The sequence below is a fragment of the Bombina bombina genome, chromosome 1 (genome assembly GCF_027579735.1).
Source record: "Bombina bombina isolate aBomBom1 chromosome 1, aBomBom1.pri, whole genome shotgun sequence".
NCBI lineage: Eukaryota > Metazoa > Chordata > Amphibia > Anura > Bombinatoridae > Bombina > Bombina bombina.
This window is the reverse complement of record NC_069499.1, coordinates 1,059,549,211-1,059,573,644: the sequence shown is the minus strand read 5'-3', so window position 1 is coordinate 1,059,573,644 and position 24,434 is coordinate 1,059,549,211. Positions and strand designations below refer to the sequence as shown.

Sequence of the window (24,434 nt, the reverse complement as noted above, 5' to 3'; positions counted from 1 at the left end):
CCTTCCCAACAGGAAGTTGCAAGAGGATCACCCACAGCAGAGCTGCTATATAGCTCCTCCCCTCACTGCTATATCCAGTCATTCTCTTGCAACTCTCAACAAAGATGGAGGTAGTAAGAGGAGAGTGGTGTTTTATAGTTAGTTTTTCTTCTTCAATCAAAAGTTTATTTTTAAATGGTACCGGAGTGTACTATTTGATCTCAGGCAGCATTTAGAAGAAGAATCTGCCCGCGTTTTCTATGATCTAACTAAGATCCACTGCTGTTCTCACATATTCTGAGGAGTGAGGTAACTTCAGAGGGGGAATGGCGTGCAGGTTATCCTGCAATAAGGTATGTGCAGTTAACATTTTTCTAGGGATGGAATTTGCTAGAAAATGCTGCTGATACCGGATTAATGTAAGTTAAGCCTAAATACAGTGATTTAATAGCGACTGGTATCAGGCTTATTACCAGAGATACATACTCTTATAAAAGTGCAATATAAAACGTTTGCTGGCATGTTTAATCGTTTTTATATATGCTTGGTGATAAAACTTATTAGGGCCTAGTTTTTTTCCACATGGCTGGCTTGATTTTTGCCTAGAAACAGTTTCCTGAGGCTTTCCACTGTTGTAATATGAGTGGGAGGGGCCTATTTTAGCGCTTTTATGCGCAGCTAAAATTACAGACAGAGACATTCAGCTTCCCTCTGCATGATACAGGACATCTCTGAAGGGCTCAAAAGGCTTCAAAAGTTGTGTTTGAGGAAGGTAACAGCCACAGTAGAGCTGTGGCAGTTGTTGTGACTGGTTTTAAAAACGTTTTTGTCATTTGTTATTCCGTTTTGGGTATTAAGGGTTTGATCACCCATTTGCAAGTGGGTGCAATGCTCTGCTAACTTTTTACATACACTGTAAAAATTTCGTTAGTGTAACTGCCTTTTTTCACTGTTATTTCAAATTTTGACAAAATTTGTTTTTCTTAAAGGCGCAGTAACGTTTTTTATATTGCTTGTTAACTTGGTTTAAAGTGTTTTCCAAGCTTGCTAGTCTCATTGCTAGTCTGTACAAACATGTCTGACACAGAGGAAACTACTTGTTCATTATGTTTAAAAGCCATGGTGGAGCCCCATAGGAGAATGTGTACTAAATGTATTGATTTCGCCTTAAACAGTAAAGATCAGTCTTTATCTACAAAAGAATTGTCACCAGAGGGTTCTGTCGAGGGGGAAGTTATGCCGACTAACTCTCCCCACGTGTCGGACCCTTTGCCTCCCGCTCAAGGGACTCACGCTAATATGGCGCCAAGTACATCAGGGACGCCCATAGCGATTACTTTGCAGGACATGGCTGCGATCATGGATAATACCCTGTCAGCGGTTTTAGCCAGATTGCCTGAATTAAGAGGCAAGCGCGATAGTTTTGGGGTTAGACGAGATACAGAGCGCGTAGATGCTGTAAGAGCCATGTCTGATACTGCGTCACAATATGCAGAACCTGAGGACGGAGAGCTTCAGTCTGTGGGTGACATCTCTTACTCAGGGAAACCTGATTCAGATATTTCTAATTTCTTTCATGTAATTAGCAAGAGTCCATGAGCTAGTGACGTATGGGATATACATTCCTACCAGGAGGGGCAAAGTTTCCCAAACCTTAAAATGCCTATAAATACACCCCTCACCACACCCACAATTCAGTTTTACAAACTTTGCCTCCGATGGAGGTGGTGAAGTAAGTTTGTGCTAGATTCTACGTTGATATGCGCTCCGCAGCAAGTTGGAGCCCGGTTTTCCTCTCAGCGTGCAGTGAATGTCAGAGGGATGTGAGGAGAGTATTGCCTATTTGAATGCAGTGATCTCCTTCTACGGGGTCTATTTCATAGGTTCTCTGTTATCGGTCGTAGAGATTCATCTCTTACCTCCCTTTTCAGATCGACGATATACTCTTATATATACCATTACCTCTGCTGATTCTCGTTTCAGTACTGGTTTGGCTTTCTACAAACATGTAGATGAGTGTCCTGGGGTAAGTAAATCTTATTTTCTGTGACACTCTAAGCTATGGTTGGGCACTTTGTTTATAAAGTTCTAAATATATGTATTCAAACATTTATTTGCCTTGACTCAGAATGTTCAACTTTCCTTATTTTTCAGACAGTCAGTTTCATATTTGGGATAATGCATTTGAATTAATCATTTTTTTCTTACCTTCAAAAATTTGACTCTTTTTTTTCCCTGTGGGCTGTTAGGCTCGCGGGGGCTGAAAATGCTTCATTTTATTGCGTCATTCTTGGCGTGGACTTTTTTGGCGCAAAAATTATTTTCCGTTTCCGGCGTCATACGTGTCGCCGGAAGTTGCGTCATTTTTTTGACGTTATTTTGCGCCAAAAATGTCGGCGTTCCGGATGTGGCGTCATTTTTGGCGCCAAAAGCATTTTAGGCGCCAAATAATGTGGGCGTCTGATTTGGCGCTAAAAAATATGGGCGTCGCTTTTGTCTCCACATTATTTTAGTCTCATTTTTTCATTGCTTCTGGTTGCTAGAAGCTTGTTCTTTGGCATTTTTTTTCCCATTCCTGAAACTGTCATTTAAGGAATTTGATCAATTTTGCTTTATATGTTGTTGTTTTTTCTCTTACATATTGCAAGATGTCTCACGTTGCATCTGAGTCAGAAGATACTACAGGAAAATCGCTGTCTAGTGCTGGAGCTACCAAGCTAAGTGTATCTGCTATAATTTTGGTATCTGTTTCTCCAGCTGTTGTTTGTATTGCATGTCATGACAAACTTATTAATGCAGATATAATTTCCTTTAGTACTGTTACATTACCTGTTGCTGTTCCGTCAACATCTAATTTTCAGAGTGTTCCTGATAAACATATGAGATTTTATTTTTTAAATCCATTAAGAAGGCTATGTCTGTTATTTCTCCTTCTAGTTTACATAAAAGTCTTTTAAAACTTCTCTTTTTTCAGATGAATTTTTAAATGAACATCATCATTCTGATACTGATAAATCTTTGTATTTGTTCAAGATGGAATTTATTCGTTCTTTAATTAAAGAAGTATTAATTGCATTAGAAATAGAGGATTCTGGTCCTCTTGATACTAAATCTAAACGTTTAAATAAGGTTTTTAAATCTCCTGTAGTTATTCCAGAAGTGTTTAATCTCCCTGATGCTATTTCTGAAGTAATTCCAGGGAATGGAATCATTTGGTTAATTCTTTTACTCCTTCTAAACGTTTAAGCAATTATATCCTGTGCCATCTGACAGATTAGAGTTTTTTTGGGACAAAATCCCTAAGGTTATGGGGCTGTCTCTACTCCTGCTAAATGTACTACTGTTCCTACGGTAGATAGTACTTTATTTAAGGAAAATTGAATCCTTTCTAAGAAAAGCTTACTTATGTTCAGGTAATCTTCTTAGACCTGCTATATTTTTAGCGGATGTTGCTGCAGCTTCAACTTTTTGGTTAGAAGCTTTAGCGCATCAAGTAACAGATCATAATTTTATAGCATTATTATTATTCTATATCATGCTAATAATTTTATTGGTGATACCATCTTTTGATATCATTAGAGTTGATGTCAGGTATATGTCTCTAGCTATTTTAGCTAGAAAAGCTTTATGGATTAAACTTGGAATGCTGATATGTCTTCTAAGTCAACTTTGCTTTCCCTTTCTTTCCAGGGTATTAAATTATTATCTCAATTGTTTCTGGAAGGAAGGGAACTTTTTTACCAAAGGATAAAAAATCTAAGGTAAATTTAGGTCTAATAGTCTTTTTCGTTCCTTTCCTCACAACAAGGAACAAAAGCCTGATCCTTCATCCTCAGGAGCGGTATCAGTTTGGAAACTATTTCCAGTTTGGAATATATCCAAGCCTTATAGAAATCTATAGCCAGCTCCTAAGTACCCATGAAGGTGCGGCCCTTATTCCAGCTCAGCTGGTATGGGGCAGATTACGTTTTCTTCAAAGAAATTTGGATCAATTCCGTTCTCAATCTCTGGTTTCAGAACATTGTTTCAGAAAGGTACAGAATTGGCTTCAGTTAAGGCCTCCTGCTAAGAGATTTTTTCTTTCCCGTGTCCCAGTTAACACAGCAAAGGCTCAGCATTTCTGAAATGTGTTTCAGATTTAGAGTTGGTTGGAGTAATTATGCCAGTTCCAGTTCTGGAACAGGGGCTGGGGTTTTATTTTATCTCTTCATTGTACCAAAGAAGGTCAATTCCTTCAGACCAGTTCCGGATCTATCAATATTGAATCGTTATGTAAGGATACCAACGTTCAAGATGGTTACTGTAGGACTATCCTGCTTTTTGTTTAGCAAGGGCATTATATGTCTACAATAGATTTACAGGATGTGTATCTGCATATTCCGATTCATCCAGATCACTTTTAGTGTCTGAGATTCTCTTTTTAGACAAGCATTACCAGTTTTTTGGCTCTACCGTTTGGCCTAGCCTCAGTTCCAAGAATTTTTTTCAAAGGTTCTCGGTGCCCTTCTTTCTGTAATCAGAGAACAGGGTTTTGGTATTTCCTTATTTGGACGATATCTTGGTATTTGCTCAGTCTTCTCATTTTCGAAGAATCTCATACGAATCGACTTGTGTTGTTTCTTCAAGTTCATGGTTGGAGGTTCAATTTACCAATCGGTTCATTGATTCCTCAGACAAGGGTAACCTTTTTAGGTTTCTAGATAGATTCAGTGTCTATGACTCTGTCCTTGTCAGACAAGAGAAGTTTAACATTGATATCAGCTTGTCAAAACCTTCAGTCACAGTCATTCCCTTTGGTAGCCTTATGCATGGAAATTTTAGGTCTTAGGACTGCCGCATCAGATGCGATCTCCTTTGCTCGTTTTCACATGCGACCTCTTCAGCTCTGTATGCTGAACCAATGGTGCAGGGATTACTCAAAGATATCTCAATTAATATCTTTAAACCGATTATACGACACTCTCTGACATGGTGGACAGATCACCATCGTTTAGTTCAGGGGGCTTCTTGTTCTTCCAACCTGGACTATAATCTCAACAGATGCAAGTCTTACAGGTTGGGGAGCTGTGTGGGGGTATCTGACGGCACAAGGGGTTTGGGAATCTCAGGAGGTGAGATTTCCGATCAATATTTTGGAACTCCGTGCAATTTTCAGAGCTTTCCAGTCTTGGCCTCTTCTGAAGAGAGAGTTGTTCATTTGTTTTCAGATAGACAATGTCACAACTGTGGCATACATCAATCATCAAGGAGGGACTCACAGTCCTCTGGTTATGAAAGAAGTATCTCGAAATTTGGTTTGGGCGGAATCCAGCTCCTGTCTAATCTCTGCGGTTCATATCCCAGGTATGGACAATTGGAAAGCGGATTATCTCAGTCGCCAAACGTTGCACCTGGGCGAATGGTCTCTTCACCCAGAGGTATTTCCTCAGATTGTTCAATGTGGGAACTCCCAGAAATAGATCTGATGGCTTCTCATCTAAATGAAGAAACAAGTGTTATAAAGCGCTAAGGTCTAAAAATTAATCCAGGCCACTCCCTAACCACCTCTCCAAATGGCTATATAGAAAACAGAGTGTCAAAATATAAAATGAGAGGGCGCTAAAAGCAAGAATAAATACCACACTTAATCTCTAAAAAATTATGAGTTTAATAAACATAATTAAACATATATATGGCAAGTAAAAATTACTAACATCAAAAAATAGAAGGGACGTCTCCCTATAGAAAATAAATCTTAAAAATACCACCAATATATTCAGAAAAAATGTTTCATTTATCATCCGTATGTATAAGGACAAAAAAGTATAGTCAAATCGATGTAGACCACTGGTAAAAATTGATCCGCAAATGCTCAGGGACCAGCAGTTGATAATGATCCAAAAAAATGATTAACAATGTTGCATAACACTTTCAGTCATTTTGTGGCAATTCTTGAATAGATGAGTGCCTAAAGTTTAAAGACAGCGTTCCACCTTTTATATGCAATTATCAAAAGTGCTTATGTATATGTTAAAAAGGGCGCTCCAGGGCGTCTTACCGTTTTCTTTTATCGGCTAAAAGCAGGCCGCTCAGCTTATGTAGTGAAGGTTCACCCGTGGTGATTGAGTGATATTCAAGCTTCCAGGTAAACTCCCACTAAGGTTTAACCGTCTCACAGCAAGCCGTTCTGACCACACTGGTGGCGGTTTCCTCTCGGTGGTTGAGCACGGTAATGGTCCGTGTTACTAGCTGGATCTGTCCTGACTGAGGTTAACACCTTACTTTGTACCTTTTAGTAACAACGGCTTCAGGACAAAATAAAAATTCTGGCAGCATGAAATAACGGAGAATATCAGTAAGTCCCGCACTTAGCGTGTATCACGCGCGGGATAAAAAGAACTAGGTACCTAGTATCAGATATTTGCTCTTAGCAGGATAAGCAACTCTCCTTCTACGCGTTTCACCCAGCTGTGGGCTTTCTCAAGATAAAAGTTGCTCCCAGAACAAAGTTTAAAAACCTGCTGCTTCTCTTCTATTGGTCCGAGTTCTAATTGCTTTAAAAGGTGGATTTCATTTTAAGGTGGATTGTCCGTTTCTTCAACATTCTAAGAATTTGGCACTTGTTTAGCTATCTTGGAATATTTAAAAATGTTATAAATATTTTGATTAAAAAATTGGTATAACTTTAAAACATTTTATTTGGTGGTATTATAAAATTGATTGGTGGTATTTATAAATATATTAAAAAACTAAATAATATTCACAAAATTGCAATATTATATAGCAACACAAAATTGATTATTTAAAAATAAATAAATAAATTAGAGGATTTATGGAGAATCAAGACCTTGTTTCACGTATTGGCATTGTATGATATAACTACATAATTGTTATCACATGGATTTGTGTGTAATCCATATATCCTAGATTATTTCTAAATATTAGGAATATGCATATTTGGAACAAGGAATTTCTTATGTTTGAGAAAAAATAGAAATAATAAATATATGATGGTCTAGCTTCCTCCAATCATAATATATGTGAGGATTTTGATGAGTTTATCATAACTGTCTCTGGGAAGATTTATATTCCTAAAAAAGGGGACAGATCCATTTCTGAATTTAACCCAGCAGGGTAAAGGGAGTTATACTTATAAATAAATTCAGCTTCTTTTTTGAGGAGTTTATTTACAAAATTTCCTCCTCTCCAATCCCCTTTTACTATGTGGATACCCCAGAATTTAAAGTGTTCTAAGTTGTTGTTATGAATGTCTCTAAAATGTTTATAAAGGTGAGTGTCTAAATTACCTTTCTCAATATTGCATAGGTGTTCCCTAATCCTATCACGTAACATTCTTGTTGTTTCTCCAAAATACACTAAATTGCATGAACATTTTATAACATATATCACTCCCTTCTGTGAGCATCTTATTATATTTTTAATATCCAGTTTTTCCATTTTTTCGGTTATGTTTATGGAGCTGCTCTTTGTACTATATTTGCATGCTCTACATAAATGACATGGAAAGAAACCCTTCAAATTATGTCCATGTAGGTCTTTATCAGATGAGGTTATTGCATTTCCTTTGAGTTCACTGGGTGCTAAAATTTGTTTGAGGTTTTTGGCTTTTCTAAAAATAATTTTAGGTTTGACTGCTAGTACGTCTCCTATGATTGGATCCTTTTTTATAATATTCCAATGTTTATTTACAATTTTCTTTATGATTTGGTGATTCTCACTATAATCAGTGACCAGAGCCACATTGTACTCATTGTTAGTATTCCTGGTCTCATGTTTGTCTTTGTATTCTAATAGTGACCTCCTGTCAGTATCATGTGCTCTTTTTATGGCTCCTTCGAGTTCTTTTTCAGAATAGCCTCTATCATGAAACCTTTGTTGTAAGATGTTAATCTGTGTTTGGAAATCGACATGTCTTGAACAGTTTTTTTTAATTCTGAGAAACTGTCCTATGGGTATATTCTCCTTCCACCCTATATGATGACAGCTTTTTTTATGTACATAATTATTGCAGTCTACTTTTTTAAAAAATGTTCTGGTGGCAATGTTCCCCTCATCTATAAACAGTTCTAGATCTAAAAATGAAATGTTTGTCTGACTGTGTTCATAAGTGAATTTTAGACCTTTATCATTTAAATTCATATGTTCAAAGAATAATTTAAGATTTTGCTCTGTTCCTCTCCAGATGATTAGAATATCATCAATGTACCTTTTGAAGAGCACGAGGTCCGCGCCAAACTCATGGGAGCTTAAAAAATCATTCTCCCAGTTACCCATAAAAATATTAGCATAACTTGGCGCGAACCTCGTGCCCATTGCGGTACCTTCCAGTTGTAAATAATATTTTCCGTTAAATTCAAAATAATTATTTTCAAGAATAAACTCAATGCTTTTAAGGATGAATTGTTTCTTAAGTGTACTGATGCTTACATCTTTACTTATAGTATCATTAACTGCTTTTAGTCCCTTTTTATGGTCTATTACTGTATATAAGGATGTGACATCGCTCGTTGCTAGAATGAAATTGGGTTCCCATTTGATATTTTCCATCAGTTGTAAAACTTGAGTAGAATCCCTAAGGTATGTGTCTAGTTGCTTTACATATTTTTGGAGGAAAATGTCGACATATCTCGATAAGTTACATGTAATGGAACCAATCCCGGAGATAATAGGTCTCCCTGGGGGATTGGTCAAACTTTTATGTACCTTGGGTAAAAAATAAAAGATGGGAGTTCTAGGAAACTCTGGATACAGAAATAGATACTCATTATCATTTAAAATGCCATCATGTTTACCCTCTTCCAATATTTTGAGAAGATTTTTCTTGATCCTCTTTATGGGATTCAATTCTAATATTTTATAGGTCTGTTTATCATTAAGGATTCTATTTGCTTCTGTTACATAATTTTCTTTATTCATAATTACGACCCCCCCACCCTTATCCGCAGGTTTTATGATAACTTCTTTATCCCTTTGTAATCTGTCAATAATATCTTTATCTTTTTTAGTCAAATTATAATTTGGCTTTGATTTTCTGGGACTAAATTCCTTAAGATCTTTGAGAACCATTTTCTCAAAGGTTTCCAGATTTGAGCCCTTGGCAAATAGCGGATAAAATTTAGACTTAGGTTTCAATATTGTGTGTGTGGTCGTAGTTTGTGTATCAGTAATAGTACCTGGAAATCTTGAAGGAATGGACTGTTTCTCAATTGGATTTTTCATAAAGTAACGTTTAAGAGTGAGTTTTCTCACAAATTGTTTCACATGGATGTGAGTGTTAAACTTATTCATAGTGGTGGTTGGGGCAAATGACATCCCTAGGGCTAATATCCTTTTTTCATCCTTATCTAATTCTTTATTACTGAGGTTAAAAATACCAGATTCATCAGTGGCTATTTCACTCTTTTTGCCTCTCCTTCTATTCTTTCCTCCTCTTTGTCCTCTAGTTGTCTTTTCTTTTGATTTAGTGGGGTATAGAATTTCTCCCTTCTTTCTAATGCCATTAGGTTTTTTGAGGTGCCCTCTCTCGGAGGGCTGTTCTCTAAAAAATCTTTCTCTATGTAATTTTGACCATTCGAATTATTGTCATTGAGTTCATTAAGGGATAGAAATTTATTTTTCATTTCTATCTGCCAGCTATCTATTCTGGGTCTGTACAATCTATCATCATCATAGTCACGTGAATTTCGATATGTGAAAGAATTTGTGTGGTTGTGTTTAGCAGCTCTAGGATCTATATTATAATCTTGATAACTAATATGGTTTCTGTCATTGTGATGATAGAATCTTCTATCATATGGATATGTATTCTCATTGGGTTGATGCATTCTGTGATGTGCATTGCTTTCTGAATTGTGAGTTCTATGGTTATAATAGCTTTGTTGATGCATCCTTTGATTCTGAAAATTATCATAATTGCGTCTGTAATTTTGATAGTGGGGTTTGTAATGTTGTTGTGCCATATGTTCAGGGTTCTTTCTCCAATTTTGATAATTGTAATTATAATTACCCCTATTATAACCTACATCATTAGTTTTCCTTCTAAATTGTCCATTCCTTTCAAAACCTTCTCTATTATAATCTTGATTTCTATTTCCCAGGTTTTTATGAGATTGATAATCTCTAGTAGAATTTTCCCTATTCGAGATACATAGATCTCCTTCTTCTTGCTGTAATAGAATGGCTGTATCCTTGTTTTTTATTTTTTCGTTATATTCTACCAAATCAATCCTGTCTCTTTCAAGTTTTTTCCATTTTGTATCTAATAGTCCATGCTTTAGTTCAGTTAGTTTATTCACTAGATTTGTTTGTCTCTCTTTAAAATTTGGATGTTCCCTTTTCATTTCTAACTTGTTTTTGTATTCTATAATTTTAGTGTTAATTTCATTTAGTGTCTCTTTTCGTGATTTTTTTAAAATTTCTATTAGATTACATGATGCATTTTTTAAAACTGTGTCCCATTCACCTTGATGTGTTTGATTTAAAGTAAATGTGCATGTTTTTTTAAATTTGAGGCCCCTAGGAATCAGGTCCAACTCAGTGTATTTGTCTAAAAATATTAATTCCATTTTTTGTTTTAGCTCTCTAGCCATCAATTTCTCAAGTTCGTTAATTAATTGGTGAAAATCTAAAGTGTTACTATGTGTTGTATCTTTAGTGATGTTTGTGTTGCTAAGTTCAATGAGAAGGTTATCTCTAAATGAGAATAGTTCAGATTCCATAATGGTGATTAAATTAAATACAGATGGTGTGATACGTCTTATAAAAGAAAGAACTACGAGGAAAAGTATCTCTTAGATAATGATTAAATACAAATGGGTGTGATTTGACTTATAGAAAGGTGAGGACTAAGGTAAAGAATATTGTTTAATAGTCGATAGAGATTATAAATGTGTGACCCAGCTGCTATATATTAGAGATACAGGGAAATGAAAAAACAAGTGTTATAAAGCGCTAAGGTCTAAAAATTAATCCAGGCCACTCCCTAACCACCTCTCCAAATGGCTATATAGAAAACAGAGTGTCAAAATATAAAATGAGAGGGCGCTAAAAGCAAGAATAAATACCACACTTAATCTCTAAAAAATTATGAGTTTAATAAACATAATTAAACATATATATGGCAAGTAAAAATTACTAACATCAAAAAATAGAAGGGACGTCTCCCTATAGAAAATAAATCTTAAAAATACCACCAATATATTCAGAAAAAATGTTTCATTTATCATCCGTATGTATAAGGACAAAAAAGTATAGTCAAATCGATGTAGACCACTGGTAAAAATTGATCCGCAAATGCTCAGGGACCAGCAGTTGATAATGATCCAAAAAAATGATTAACAATGTTGCATAACACTTTCAGTCATTTTGTGGCAATTCTTGAATAGATGAGTGCCTAAAGTTTAAAGACAGCGTTCCACCTTTTATATGCAATTATCAAAAGTGCTTATGTATATGTTAAAAAGGGCGCTCCAGGGCGTCTTACCGTTTTCTTTTATCGGCTAAAAGCAGGCCGCTCAGCTTATGTAGTGAAGGTTCACCCGTGGTGATTGAGTGATATTCAAGCTTCCAGGTAAACTCCCACTAAGGTTTAACCGTCTCACAGCAAGCTTGAGATAATTGCATATAAAAGGTGGAACGCTGTCTTTAAACTTTAGGCACTCATCTATTCAAGAATTGCCACAAAATGACTGAAAGTGTTATGCAACATTGTTAATCATTTTTTTGGATCATTATCAACTGCTGGTCCCTGAGCATTTGCGGATCAATTTTTACCAGTGGTCTACATCGATTTGACTATACTTTTTTGTCCTTATACATACGGATGATAAATGAAACATTTTTTCTGAATATATTGGTGGTATTTTTAAGATTTATTTTCTATAGGGAGACGTCCCTTCTATTTTTTGATGTTAGTAATTTTTACTTGCCATATATATGTTTAATTATGTTTATTAAACTCATAATTTTTTAGAGATTAAGTGTGGTATTTATTCTTGCTTTTAGCGCCCTCTCATTTTATATTTTGACACTCTGGCTTCTCATCTAAACAAGAAACTTCCCTGGTATCTGTCCGGATCCCGGGATCCTCGGGCGGAGGCAGTGGATGCATTATTTTCTTCCTTACAAGTGTCATCCTGCCTATATCTTTCCGCCTCTAGTTCTTCTTCCAAGGGTATTCTCCAATATTCTAAAGGAATGCTCGTTTGTCCTGCTGGTAGCTCCAGCATGGCCTCACAGGTTTTGATATGCGGATCTTGTCCGGATGGCCTCTTGCCAGCTGTGGACTCTTCCGTTAAGACCAGTCTTTCTGTCTCAAAACCTTAATTTTAAGGTATGGAGTTTGAACGCTTGATTCTTGGTCAAAGAGGTTTCTCTGACTCTGTGATTGATACTATGTGACAGGCTCGTAAATTTGTATCTAGAGAGATATATTATAGAGTCTGGAAGACTTATATTTCTTAGTGTCTTTATCATCTTTTTTCTTGGCATTCTTTTTGAATACCGAGAATTTTTTCAGTTTCTTCAGGATGGTTTAGATAAAGGTTTGTCCGCAAGTTCCTTGAAAGACAAATCTCTGCTCTTTCTGTTCTTTTTCACAGAAGGTTTGCTAATCTTCCTGATATTTATTGTTTTGTACAACCTTTGGTTCGTATAAAACCTGTCTTTAAGTCAATTTCTCCTCCTTGGAGTTTGAATTTGGTTCTGGGGGCTCTTCAAGCTCCTCCTTTTGAACCCATGCATTCTTTGGTCGTTATATTACTTTCTTGGAAAGTTTTGTTTCTTTTGGCCATCTCTTCTGCCAGAAGAGTCTCTGAATTATCTACTCTTTTTTGTGAGTCTCCTTTTCTGATTTTGCATCAGGATAAGGCGGTGCTGCGAACTTCTTTTGAATTTTTTACCTAAGGTTGTGAATTCTAACAACATTAGTAGAGAAATTGTGGTTCCTTCATTATGTCCTGATCCTATGAATTCTAAGGAGAAATCATTGCATTCTTTGGATGCTGTTAGAGCTTTGTAATATTATGTTGAAGCTACTAAGTCTTTCCGAAAGACTTCTAGTCTATTTGTCATCTTTTCTGGTTCTAGAAAAGGCCAGAAAGCTTCTGCTATTTCTTTGGCATCTTGGTTGAAATCTTTATTTCATCATGCCTATGTTGAGTCGGGTAACACTCCGCCTCAAAAGGATTACAGCTCATTCTACTAGGTCAGTTCTACTTCCTGGGCGTTTAGGAATGAAGCTTCGGTTGATCAGATTTGCAAAGCAGCAACTTGGTCCTCTTTGCATAATTTTACTAAATTCTACCATTTTGATGTGTTTTCTTCTTTTGAAGCAGTTTTTGGTAGAAACGTAGTTCAGGCAGTGTTTTCAGTTTGAATCTTCTGCTTATGTTTTTTCATTAAAATTTTATTCTGGGTGTGGATTATTTTCAGCAGGAATTGGCTGTCTTTATTTTATCCCTCCCTCTCTAGTGACTCTTGCGTGGAAAGATCCACATCTTGGGTAATCATTATCCCATACGTCACTAGCTCATGGACTCTTGCTAATTACATGAAAGAAAACATAATTTATGTAAGAACTTACCTGATAAATTCATTTCTTTCATATTAGCAAGAGTCCATGAGGCCCGCCCTTTTTTGTGGTGGTTTTGATTTTTTTGTATAAAGCACAATTATTCCAATTCCTTATTTTATATGCTTTCGCACTTTTTTCTTATCACCCCACTTCTTGGCTATTCGTTAAACTGAATTGTGGGTGTGGTGAGGGGTGTATTTATAGGCATTTTAAGGTTTGGGAAACTTTGCCCCTCCTGGTAGGAATGTATATCCCATACGTCACTAGCTCATGGACTCTTGCTAATATGAAAGAAATGAATTTATCAGGTAAGTTCTTACATAAATTATGTTTTTAAATTTAAGCTTGAGAACCTCTGTGTATTGCTAGGGGAAGGGTTAGCTGCTCTGAATGACTGTGACACAATTACAGTGCCAGAGAAATTGTGTAGACTGGATAAATACTATGCAGTGCCGGTGTGTACTGATGTTTTTCCAATACCTAAAAGGTTTACAGAAATTATTAGTAAGGAGTGGGATAGACCCGGTGTGCCGTTTGTCCCCCCCTCCTATATTTAGAAAAATGTTTCCAATAGACGCCACTACACGGGACTTATGGCAGACGGTCCCTAAGGTGGAGGGAGCAGTTTCTATTTTAGCAAAGCGTACCACTATCCCGGTTTAGAACAGTTGTGCTTTTTCAGATCCAATGGATAAAAAATTAGAGGGTTACCTTAAGAAAATGTTTATTCAACAAGGTTTTATTTTACAGCCCCTTGCATGCATTGCACCTGTCACTGCTGCGGCGGCGGCGTTCTGGTTTGAGGCCCTGGAAGAGGCCATCCATACAGCTCCATTGACTGAAATCATTGACAAGCTTAGAACACTTAAGCTAGCTAACTCATTTGTTTCTGATGCCATTGTTCATTTGACTAAACTAACGGCTAAGAATTCCGGATTCGCCATCCAGGCGCATAGGGCGCTATGGCTTAAATCCTGGTCAGCTGACGTGACTTCAAAGTCTAAATTACTCAACATTCCTTTAAAGGGGCAGACCTTATTCGGGCCTGGTTTGAAAGAAATTATTGCTGACATTACTGGAGGTAAGGGTCATACCCTTCCTCATGACAGGGCCAAATCAAGGGCCAAACAGTCTAATTTTCGTGCCTTTCGAAATTTCAAGGCAGGTGCAGCATCAACTTCTTCTGCTTCAAAACAAGAAGGAACTTTTGCTCAATCCAAGCAGGCCTGGAAATCTAACCAGTCCTGGAACAAGGGCAAGCAGGCCAGAAAGCCTGCTGCTGCCTCCAAGACAGCATGAAGGAACGGCCCCCTATCTGCCAACGGATCTAGTAGGGGGCAGACTTTCTCTCTTCGCCCAGGCGTGGGCAAGAGATGTTCAGGATCCCTGGGCGTTGGAGATCATATCTCAGGGATATCTTCTGCACTTCAAAGCTTCTCCTCCACAAGGGAGATTTCACCTTTCAAGATTATCTGCAAACCAGATAAAGAAAGAGGCATTCCTACGCTGCGTGCAAGACCTTCTATTAATGGGAGTGATCCATCCAGTTCCGCAGACGGAACAAGGACAGGGTTTTTATTCAAATCTGTTTGTGGTTCCCAAAAAAGAGGGAACCTTCAGACCAATTTTGGATCTAAAGATCTTAAACAAATTCCTCAGAGTTCCATCTTTCAAGATGGAAACTATTCGGACCATCTTACCCATGATCCAAGAGGGTCAGTACATGACCACAGTGGACTTAAAGGATGCCTACCTTCACATTCCGATTCACAAGAATCATCATCGGTTCCTAAGGTTTGCCTTTCTAGACAGGCATTACCAATTTGTAGCTCTTCCCTTCGGGTTGGCTACAGCCCCAAGAATTTTTACAAAGGTTCTGGGCTCACTTCTGGCGGTTCTAAGACCGCGAGGCATAGCGGTGGCTACTTATCTAGACGACATCCTGATACAGGCGTCAAGCTTTCAAATTGCCAAGTCTCATACAGAGATAGTTCTGGCATTTCTGAGGTCGCATGGGTGGAAAGTGAACGAAGAAAAGAGTTCTCTATCTCCTCTCACAAGAGTTTCCTTCCTAGGGACTCTTATAGGTTCTGTAGAAATGAAAATTTACCTGACGGAGTCCAGGTTATCAAAACTTCTAAATGCTTGCCGTGTTCTTCACTCCACTCTGCGCCCTGCGGTGGCTCAGTGCATGGAGGTAATCGGCTTAATGGTAGCGGCGATGGACATAGTGCCATTTGCGCGCCTGCATCTGACCGCTGCAATTATGCATGCTCAGTCAGTGGAATGGGGATTAAACAGATTTGTCCCCTCTACTAAATCTGGATAAGGAAACCAGAGATTCTCTTCTCTGGTGGTTATCTCGGGTCCACCTGTCCAAGGGTATGACCTTTCGCAGACCAGATTGGACGATTGTAACAACAGATGCCAGCCTTTTAGGTTGGGGTGCAGTCTGGAACTCCCTGAAGGCTCAGGGTTCATGGACTCAGGAGGAGAAATTCCTCCCAATAAATATTCTGGAGTTAAGAGCAATATTCAATGCTCTTCTAGCTTGGCCTCAGCAACACTGAGGTTCATCAGATTTCAGTCGGACAACGTCACGACTGTGGCTTACATCAACCATCAAGGGGGAACCAGGAGTTCCCTAGTGATGTTAGAAGTCTAGAAGTCTCCAAGATAATTCGCTGGGCAGAGACTCACTCTTGCCACCTATCAGCGATCCATATCCCGGGCGTAGAGAACTGGGAGGCGGATTTTCTAAGTCGTCAGACTTTTCATCCGGGGGAGTGGGAGCTCCATCCGGAGGTGTTTGCTCAAGGGTCCATCGTTGGGGCAAACCAGAACTGGATCTCATGGCATCTCGCCAGAACGCCAAGCTTCCTTGTTACGGATCCAGGTCCAGGGACCCAGAAGCGACGCTGATAGATGCTCTAGCAGCTCCTTGGTTCTTCAACTTGGCTTATGTTTTTCCACCGTTTCCTCTGCTTCCTCGACTGATTGCCAAAATCAGACAGGAGAGAGCATCAGTGATTCTGATAGCGCCTGCGTGGCCACGCAGGACCTGGTATGCAGATCTGGTGGACATGTCATCCTTTCCACCATGGACTCTGCCTCTGAGACAAGACCTTCTAATACAAGGTCCTTTCAATCATCCGAATCTAATTTCTCTGAGACTGACTACATGGAGATTGAACGCTTGATCCTATCAAAGCGTGGCTTCTCCGAGTCAGTCATTGATACCTTAATACAGGCACGAAAGCCTGTCACCAGGAAAATCTACCACAAGATATGGCGTAAATATCTTCATTGGTGTGAATCCAAGAATTACTCATGGAGTAGGGTTAGGATTCCTAGGATATTGTCCTTCCTCCAAGAGGGTTTGGACAAAGGATTATCAGCTAGTTCTTTAAAGGGACAGATTTCTGCTCTGTCCTTTTACACAAGCGTCTGGCAGAAGTTCCAGACGTTCAGGCATTTTGTCAGGCTTTAGTTAGAATTAAGCCTGTGTTTAAACCTGTTGCTCCTCCATGGAGCTTAAACTTGGTTCTTAAAGTTCTTCAAGGGGTTCCGTTTGAACCCCTTCATTCTATTGATATCAAACTTCTATCATGGAAAGTTCTGTTTCTGATGGCTATTTCCTCGGCTCGAAGAGTCTCTGAGTTATCTGCCTTACATTGTGATTCTCCTTATCTGATCTTTCATTCAGATAAAGTAGTTCTGCGTACAAAACCTGGGTTTTTACCCAAGGTGGTTTCTAACAAGAATATCAATCAAGAAATTGTTGTTCCATCATTGTGTCCTAATCCTTCTTCAAAGAAGGAACGTCTTTTGCATAATCTAGACGTAGTCCGTGCCTTGAAGTTTTACTTACAAGCTACTAAAGATTTTCGTCAAACATCTAACCTGTTTGTTGTTTACTCTGGACAGAGGAGAGGTCAGAAGGCCTCGGCAACCTCTTTCTTTTTGGCTTCGGAGTATAATCCGTTTAGCCTATGAGACTGCTGGACAGCAGCCCCCTGAAAGGATTACAGCTCATTCTACTAGAGCTGTGGCTTCCACCTGGGCCTTTAAAAATGAGGCTTCTGTTGAACAGATTTGCAAAGCTGCGACTTGGTCTTCGCTTCATACCATTTCAAAATTTTACAAATTTGATACTTTTGCTTCTTCAGAGGCTGTTTTTGGGAGAAAGGTTCTTCCGGCAGTGGTTCCTTCCGCTTAATCCTGCCTTGTCCCTCCCATCATCCGTGTACTTTAGCTTTGGTATTGGTATCCCACAAGTAATGGATGATCCGTGGACTGGATACACTTAACAAGAGAAAACATAATTTATGCTTACCTGATACATTTATTTCTCTTGTAGTGTATCCAGTCCACGGCCCGCCCTGTCCTTTTAAGGCAGGTCTAAATTTTAATTAAACTACAGTCACCACTGCACCCTATGGTTTCTCCTTTCTCGGTTTGTTTCGGTCGAATGACTGGATATGGCAGTGAGGGGAGGAGCTATATAGCAGCTCTGTTGTGGGTGATCCTCTTGCAACTTCCTGTTGGGAAGGAGAATATCCCACAAGTAATGGATGATCCGTGGACTGGATACACTACAAGAGAAATAAATTTATCAGGTAAGCATAAATTATGTTTTCTCTTGTGATGTATCGAGTCCACGGCCCGCCCTGTTTTAAGACAGGCACATATATATTTTTTTTTAAACTTTCAGTCACCACTACACCCTATACTTTCTCCGTTTTCTTCCTAGCCTTCGGTCAAATGACTGTGGGGTGGAGCTAAGGGGGGAGCTATATAGACAGCTCTGCTGTGGGTGCTCTATTTGCCACTTCCTGTAGGGGAGGAGAATATCCCACAAGTAAGGATGAATCCGTGGACTCGATACATCATAAGAGAAATAAATTTCTCAGGTAAGCATAAATTATGTTTTTAAACAACTTTCCAATTCACTTTTATTATCTCATTTTCTGTATTCTCTTGGTATCCTTTGTTAAAAGAGCAACAATGTATTACTGTGAGCTAGTTGAATGCATTGGATGAGCCAATAGCATGAGGCATGTATGTGCAGCCACCAAATCAGCAGCTCCTGAGCCTACTTGGGTATCCTTTTCAACAAATGATACCAAGAGAACTATCCAATGTAGATAGTTGAAGTAAATTGGAAAGTTGCGTAAAAGGATAGTCTAGTCAAAATTAAACTTCCGTGATTCAGATAGAGCGTGCAATTTTAATCAACTTTCTAATTTACTTCTATTATCAATTTTTCTTTGTTCTCTTATTATGTTTATTTGAAAAAGCAAGAAAGTAAGCTCAGGAGCCGGCCCATTTTTTGTTCATAACCTGGGTAGCACTTGCTGATTGGTGGATACATTTAAACACCAATCAGCAAGCGCTACCCAGGTGCTAAACCATAAATGGGCCGGCTCCTGATCTTACATTCTTTTTCAAATAAAGATAGCAAGAGAACTAAGATAATTTGATAATAGGAGTAAATTAGAAAGTTGCTTAAAGTTGCACGCTCTATCCGAATCATGAAAGTTTAATTTTAACTAGACTATCCCTTTAAAATCACATGCTCTATCTGAATCATGGAAGAACATTTTTGGGTTTCATGTCTCTTTAAGGTATCTTGGTTTACATAAAAAAAAATAAAAAAATATTTAGCTCACAGTCCGCTAAGAACCCACTTTCTTTTACCATTCATATTTTTCTTATTCTCCCCACAAGAAACATGAGTGTCTACTTTTGTGTTAACGCAAAATGTTTGCACGTGTCTTAACAGTTCTAAGAGTGCATATACTGCAGTTTTATTTGATTGAAACTAAAAGGCAATTGAATAAATTTGCACCAACAGAGAATATTATTTAAAATTCTGATGCAGCTTTTTTATTGCTTGGTCACACAGATACAATATTTTATGATTTATTATTAGGTATGGGTGAAAATGTGTTATTTAGCAACTGTTTGCTAAATAAATGCCAAATATGGGAGCAGGCAGCGGCATTCAGTTATTTTTGGCGCTTGATTGATCATTTTTAAAGTGCAACATATAAATCTTCAGCTGAAAATAATCGTATGCTACTTAATTCCAGTCCTCAGGACTCCCAACAGGCTACATTTTCATGATGGTTTACAATCTGATCTTTTGGGGGTCCTAGGGACTGGTGTAGAGCACTCTTTAGCAACATACACTGCTCTTGAAAATGTATAGTATGTTTTGTTGAAAGAATTCTTGCAAAACTGCTGCTATAAAGAGCTCCAGACATATGCATGCTACTGAGTCTACCTACCCGCATTTCCACAAAGGATAACAAGAGAATGAAGTAGATTTGATAGAGAGACAGATTATTTTTTAATTTTAAACTCAAGAAACAAGAATGTTGTGTTTCATGTCCCTTTTAAGGTATAATTGTTGAGTTTTAGTAGGTGACGTACTGTTGAACCTCTCCTTGTATTTTCTTTTACAGAGATGGAACTGCAACTCCCTCCAAAGCAAAATTTATTGAAGCCGATAAATATTTTCTCCCATTTGAACTAGCCTGCCATTTAAAGTCTCCTCGCATTGTCAGCACCTCTTTGGATTGCTTGCAGGTAACTTTTATAATATTTAATAAAGTGGGACACAAATCTCAAAACGTAATTCCCTGTAAAAAAATAAATAAAAAAGTAAACAAAATGTAAATTTGCATAGGGAAAAAACTTTGATGCATATTCATTATTTATTTGGCCTGTTTCTCCTCTGATGTAAAGGGATAAGGTACTTACATTTAGTTTTCTTTTTTTTTCATCTAAAGAACTTTTTTTTTATGGATGCTTCTGTGCTAAATAAACCAAACGTTTTAATGAGGAATTTGTCCCTGTTTCATATAAAATAATAAAAAAAAATTGGGTGCTGTGTCACTTTTTAAATCTGGAAATGGCAGTTTTTCTAGTGCTCAGAGAGGCTAGATTGCTTTTCATGGAATTCAGAACCCTGACACTCCTGAACGCTTCACAGTGATTGCTTGATATGTTCAAGAGTTCATATTTGTCTCTGATTTTCCATAGCAAAGATTACACACAAGATTTTTCAGGAGGTCATTGGACTGCATAGAAAGCATACACATTTTGCTAACAAATAATAGTTTCAATTGTTTTTAACACATTTGTTTTGCAGTAGCTGTGCCTATAGCTACAGCCTGGGGCCTGTTCCTGCAGTAGCTGCACCTATAGCTACAGTCTAGGGCATGTTCCTGCAGTAGCTGCACCTATAGCTACAGTCTAGGGCATATTCCTGTAGTAGCTGCACCTATAGCTACAGTCTGGGGCATGTTCCTGCAGTAGCTGCACCTATAGCTACAGTCTAGGGCATGTTTTGGCAGTAGCTGCACCTATAGCTACAGTCTAGGGCATGTTTCTGCAGTAGCTGCACCTATAGCTACAGTCTAGGGCATGTTTCGGCAGTAGCTGCACCTATAGCTACAGTCTGGGGCATGCTCCTGCAGTAGCTGCACCTATAGCTACAGCCTGGGGCTTTTTCCTGCAGTAGCTGCACCTATAGCTACAGCCTGGGGCTTTTTCCTGCAGTAGCTGCACCTATAGCTACAGTCTGGGGCATGTTCCCTGCAGTAGCTGCACCTATAGCTACAGTCTGGGGCATGTTCCCTGCAGTAGCTGCACCTATAGCTACAGTCTAGGGCATGCTTCTGCAGTAGCTGCACCTATAGCTACAGTCTGGGGCATGTTCCTGCAGTAGCTGCACCTATAGCTACAGTCTGGGGCATGTTCCTGCACTAGCTTAATCTATACCTGCAGCCTGGTGCGTGTTCCTGCAGTAGCCGTGCCTATAGCTAGAGCCTGGGGCATGTTCCTGCAGTAGCTGTGCCTATAGCTACAGTCTAGGGCATGTTCCTGCAGTAGCTGCACCTATAGCTACAGCCTGGGGCATGTTCCTGCAGTAGCTGCACTTATAGCTACAGTCTAGGGCATGTTCCTGCGCTATCTATAGCTACAGACTGGCACAAAGATGTTTTTTTTTTCCTCATCTGTACCTTTTATATGAAATGCTTTGGAACAAAATAATATCCAGTTAATCAAAACATTGTAATTGAGCTGGTATCTACCCAACTAAAAATTTCATTTAGTTTCTAAATGAACTGAAGAAAAAAATCTTGTCGTAGAAAGTGAAAAAAGTTCTGCCTATCTTTACAATCTCCCACATAAAACCTGAACTACCAGTGTTTTCCATTGGAGCAGAGAGCTGTGAGTAAGAGCAGTCAAATGAGTTATGGCATTTCAACCTTTTTTCTTTAAATGCCTGTTTCTAATGACACGGTGAGTCCACGGGTCATCATAATTACTGTTGGGAATATCACTCCTGACCAGCAGGAGGAGGCAAAGAGCACCACAGCAAAGCTGTTAAATACCACCCCCCTTCCCACAATCCCCAGTCATTCTCTTTGCTTGTATCAGTTGCAAGGAGGTGGTAAAGTTTAGGTGTCTTCAATCAAGAGTTTGTGATTTTTAAAGCAGAGCAGGTTTGCTCTGATCTTTTCATGGGGTCTAGCCATAGTCCATGACAGTCTCTTCAGTAGAGCAGTGGTGGCTTTTAAGCATTTGGGAACTTGTGGGGTATTATCCCCACTGTGCCTCCCAAGTAGTTTGTTGCTGCCTTTTTTTTTGGTAAGCCTGAGTAGGTTTACTCTGTCTTATCTCTTGTACACAGGTCCATGTGAGGGAAGATGCTTTTCAAACCTTGTGAGCTGCCCTGCTGCCGGGCAGTTTATTATGGAGGTAAGTGCTAGTTTTCTTTTCTGATGGACAGAAAGTTGGACACTTGTTTAAGTTATTTGGGACATTATTCATTATTCTCGAAAAACTAGTATATGCTCGCCTATCCCATTTCCTTACGTTAAACTCCCTTCTTGACCCACTGCAATCTGAATTTCGTCCCCATCACTCCACAGAGACAGCTATTGTTAAGGTTACCAACGACCTACTTACAGCAAAATCAAAAGGCCACTTCTCTCTGCTTATCCTCCTTGATCTGTCCACAGCCTTTGACACTGTTGACCCCCCAATCCTTCGGCATCTGTGTCACAGCCCTTTCGTGGCTCTCTTCCTACCTGTCAAACCGTACCTTTAGTGTAGCCTTCTCTGGGGCCTCCTCTGCCCCGTCACCACTTTCTGTCTGGGTACCGCAAGGCTCTGTCCTCGGTCCCCTTCTCTTCTCAATCTACACGTCATCACTAGGTTCCCTAATAAAGTCCCACCGTTTACAATATCATTTGTATGCCGATGACATCCAAAATCTACTTCTCTGCACCAGACTTATCTCCTTCCTTGCTAACCCGTGTCACTAACTGTCTTTCTCACATCTCTCACTACCTCAAGCTAAATCTCTCCAAAACTGAGCTCCTCGTTTTTCCCCCTTCTTCAAAAATCTCCACCCCCAATCTCTCTATAACTGTCGACAACTCCATCATTACCCCTACCCCGCATGCCCGATGTCTCGGGGGCCCCATTTGACTGAGATCTTTCTTTCACTCCTCACATTCAGTCCTTGGCTAAAGCCTGCCGCTTCTACCTTAAAAATATCTCTAAAATTAGACACTTCCTTACACAAGACACAACTAAGATTTTAATCCACTCTCTCATTCTTTCCCGCCTCGATTACTGCAACTCTGTCCTCTCTGGTCTCCCCACCTGCCTCCTAGCTCCTTTACAATCCATAATGAATACCTCTGCCAGACTCATCTTCCTTACACGTCGCTCTTCATCTGCTGCTCCTCTCTGCCAATCCCTTCACTGGCTTCCTCTTGTCTCTAGGATCAAACACAAAATACTCACTCTGACAGATACTCTCCCTCCCGTCCCCTTCGCTCTGCTCATGACCTCCTAATCTCCCCCTCTCTGGTTACCTCATCACATTCCCGTTTACAAGACTTCTCCAGACTGGCTCCCATCTTGTGGAAAACTCTGCCTTGCCCCACAAGACTCTCCTCTCTCCCCCCTCTTTTTTGCTCTCTCTTTCCCCCTCTTTTTTGCTCTCTCTTTCCCCCCCTCTTTTGCTCTTTCCCCCCCTCTTTTGCTCTTTCCCCCCCTCTTTTGCTCTTTCCCCCCCTCTTTTGCTCTTTCCCCCCCTCTTTTGCTCTTTCCCCCCCTCTTTTGCTCTTTCCCCCCCTCTTTTGCTCTCTCCCCCCTCTTTTGCTCTCTCCCCCCTCTCTTTTGCTCTCTCCCCCCCCCCTCTTTGCTCTCTCTCCCCCCCCTCTTTGCTCTCTCTCCCCCCTCTCTTTTGCTCTCTCTCCCCCCTCTCTTTTGCTCTCTCTCCCCCCTCTCTTTTGCTCTCTCTTTTGCTCTCTCTCTCCCCCCTCTCTTTTGCTCTCTCTCTCCCCCCTCTCTTTTGCTCTCTCTCTCCCCCCTCTCTTTTGCTCTCTCTCCCCCCCCTCTCTTTTGCTCTCTCTCTCCCCCCTCTCTTTTGCTCTCTCTCCCCCCTCTCTTTTGCTCTCTCTCTCCCCTCTCTTTTGCGCTCTCTCTCTCCCCCCTCTCTTTTGCGCTCTCTCTCTCCCCCCTCTCTTTTGCTCTCTCTCTCCCCCCTCTCTTTTGCTCTCTCTCTCCCCCCTCTCTTTTGCTCTCTCTCTCCCCCCTCTCTTTTGCGCTCTCTCTCCCCCCTCTCTTTTGCGCTCTCTCTCCCCCCTCTCTTTTGCGCTCTCTCTCCCCCCTCTCTTTTGCGCTCTCTCCCCCCCTCTCTTTTGCGCTCTCTCCCCCCCTCTCTTTTGCGCTCTCTCTCCCCCCCCTCTTTTGCGCTCTCCCCCCCCCCTCTTTTGCGCTCTCCCCCCCCCTCTTTTGCGCTCTCCCCCCTCCCCCTCTTTTGCGCTCTCTCTCCCCCCCTCTCTTTGCG

General features: G+C 39.7%; 1 protein-coding gene across 1 annotated transcript in view; it reads left to right on the top strand.

Annotated features, from left to right (window-relative positions):
* The window catches only part of ARFGEF2 (ADP ribosylation factor guanine nucleotide exchange factor 2), a 471,542-nt gene that overhangs the window by 95,975 nt on the left and 351,133 nt on the right, over positions 1 to 24,434 (top strand). Inside the window, exon 3 of the mRNA XM_053716931.1 lies at positions 20,023 to 20,146. Within this exon, the coding sequence (XP_053572906.1) occupies positions 20,023 to 20,146 (124 nt within the window). The remainder of the gene's footprint in view (positions 1 to 20,022; positions 20,147 to 24,434) is intronic.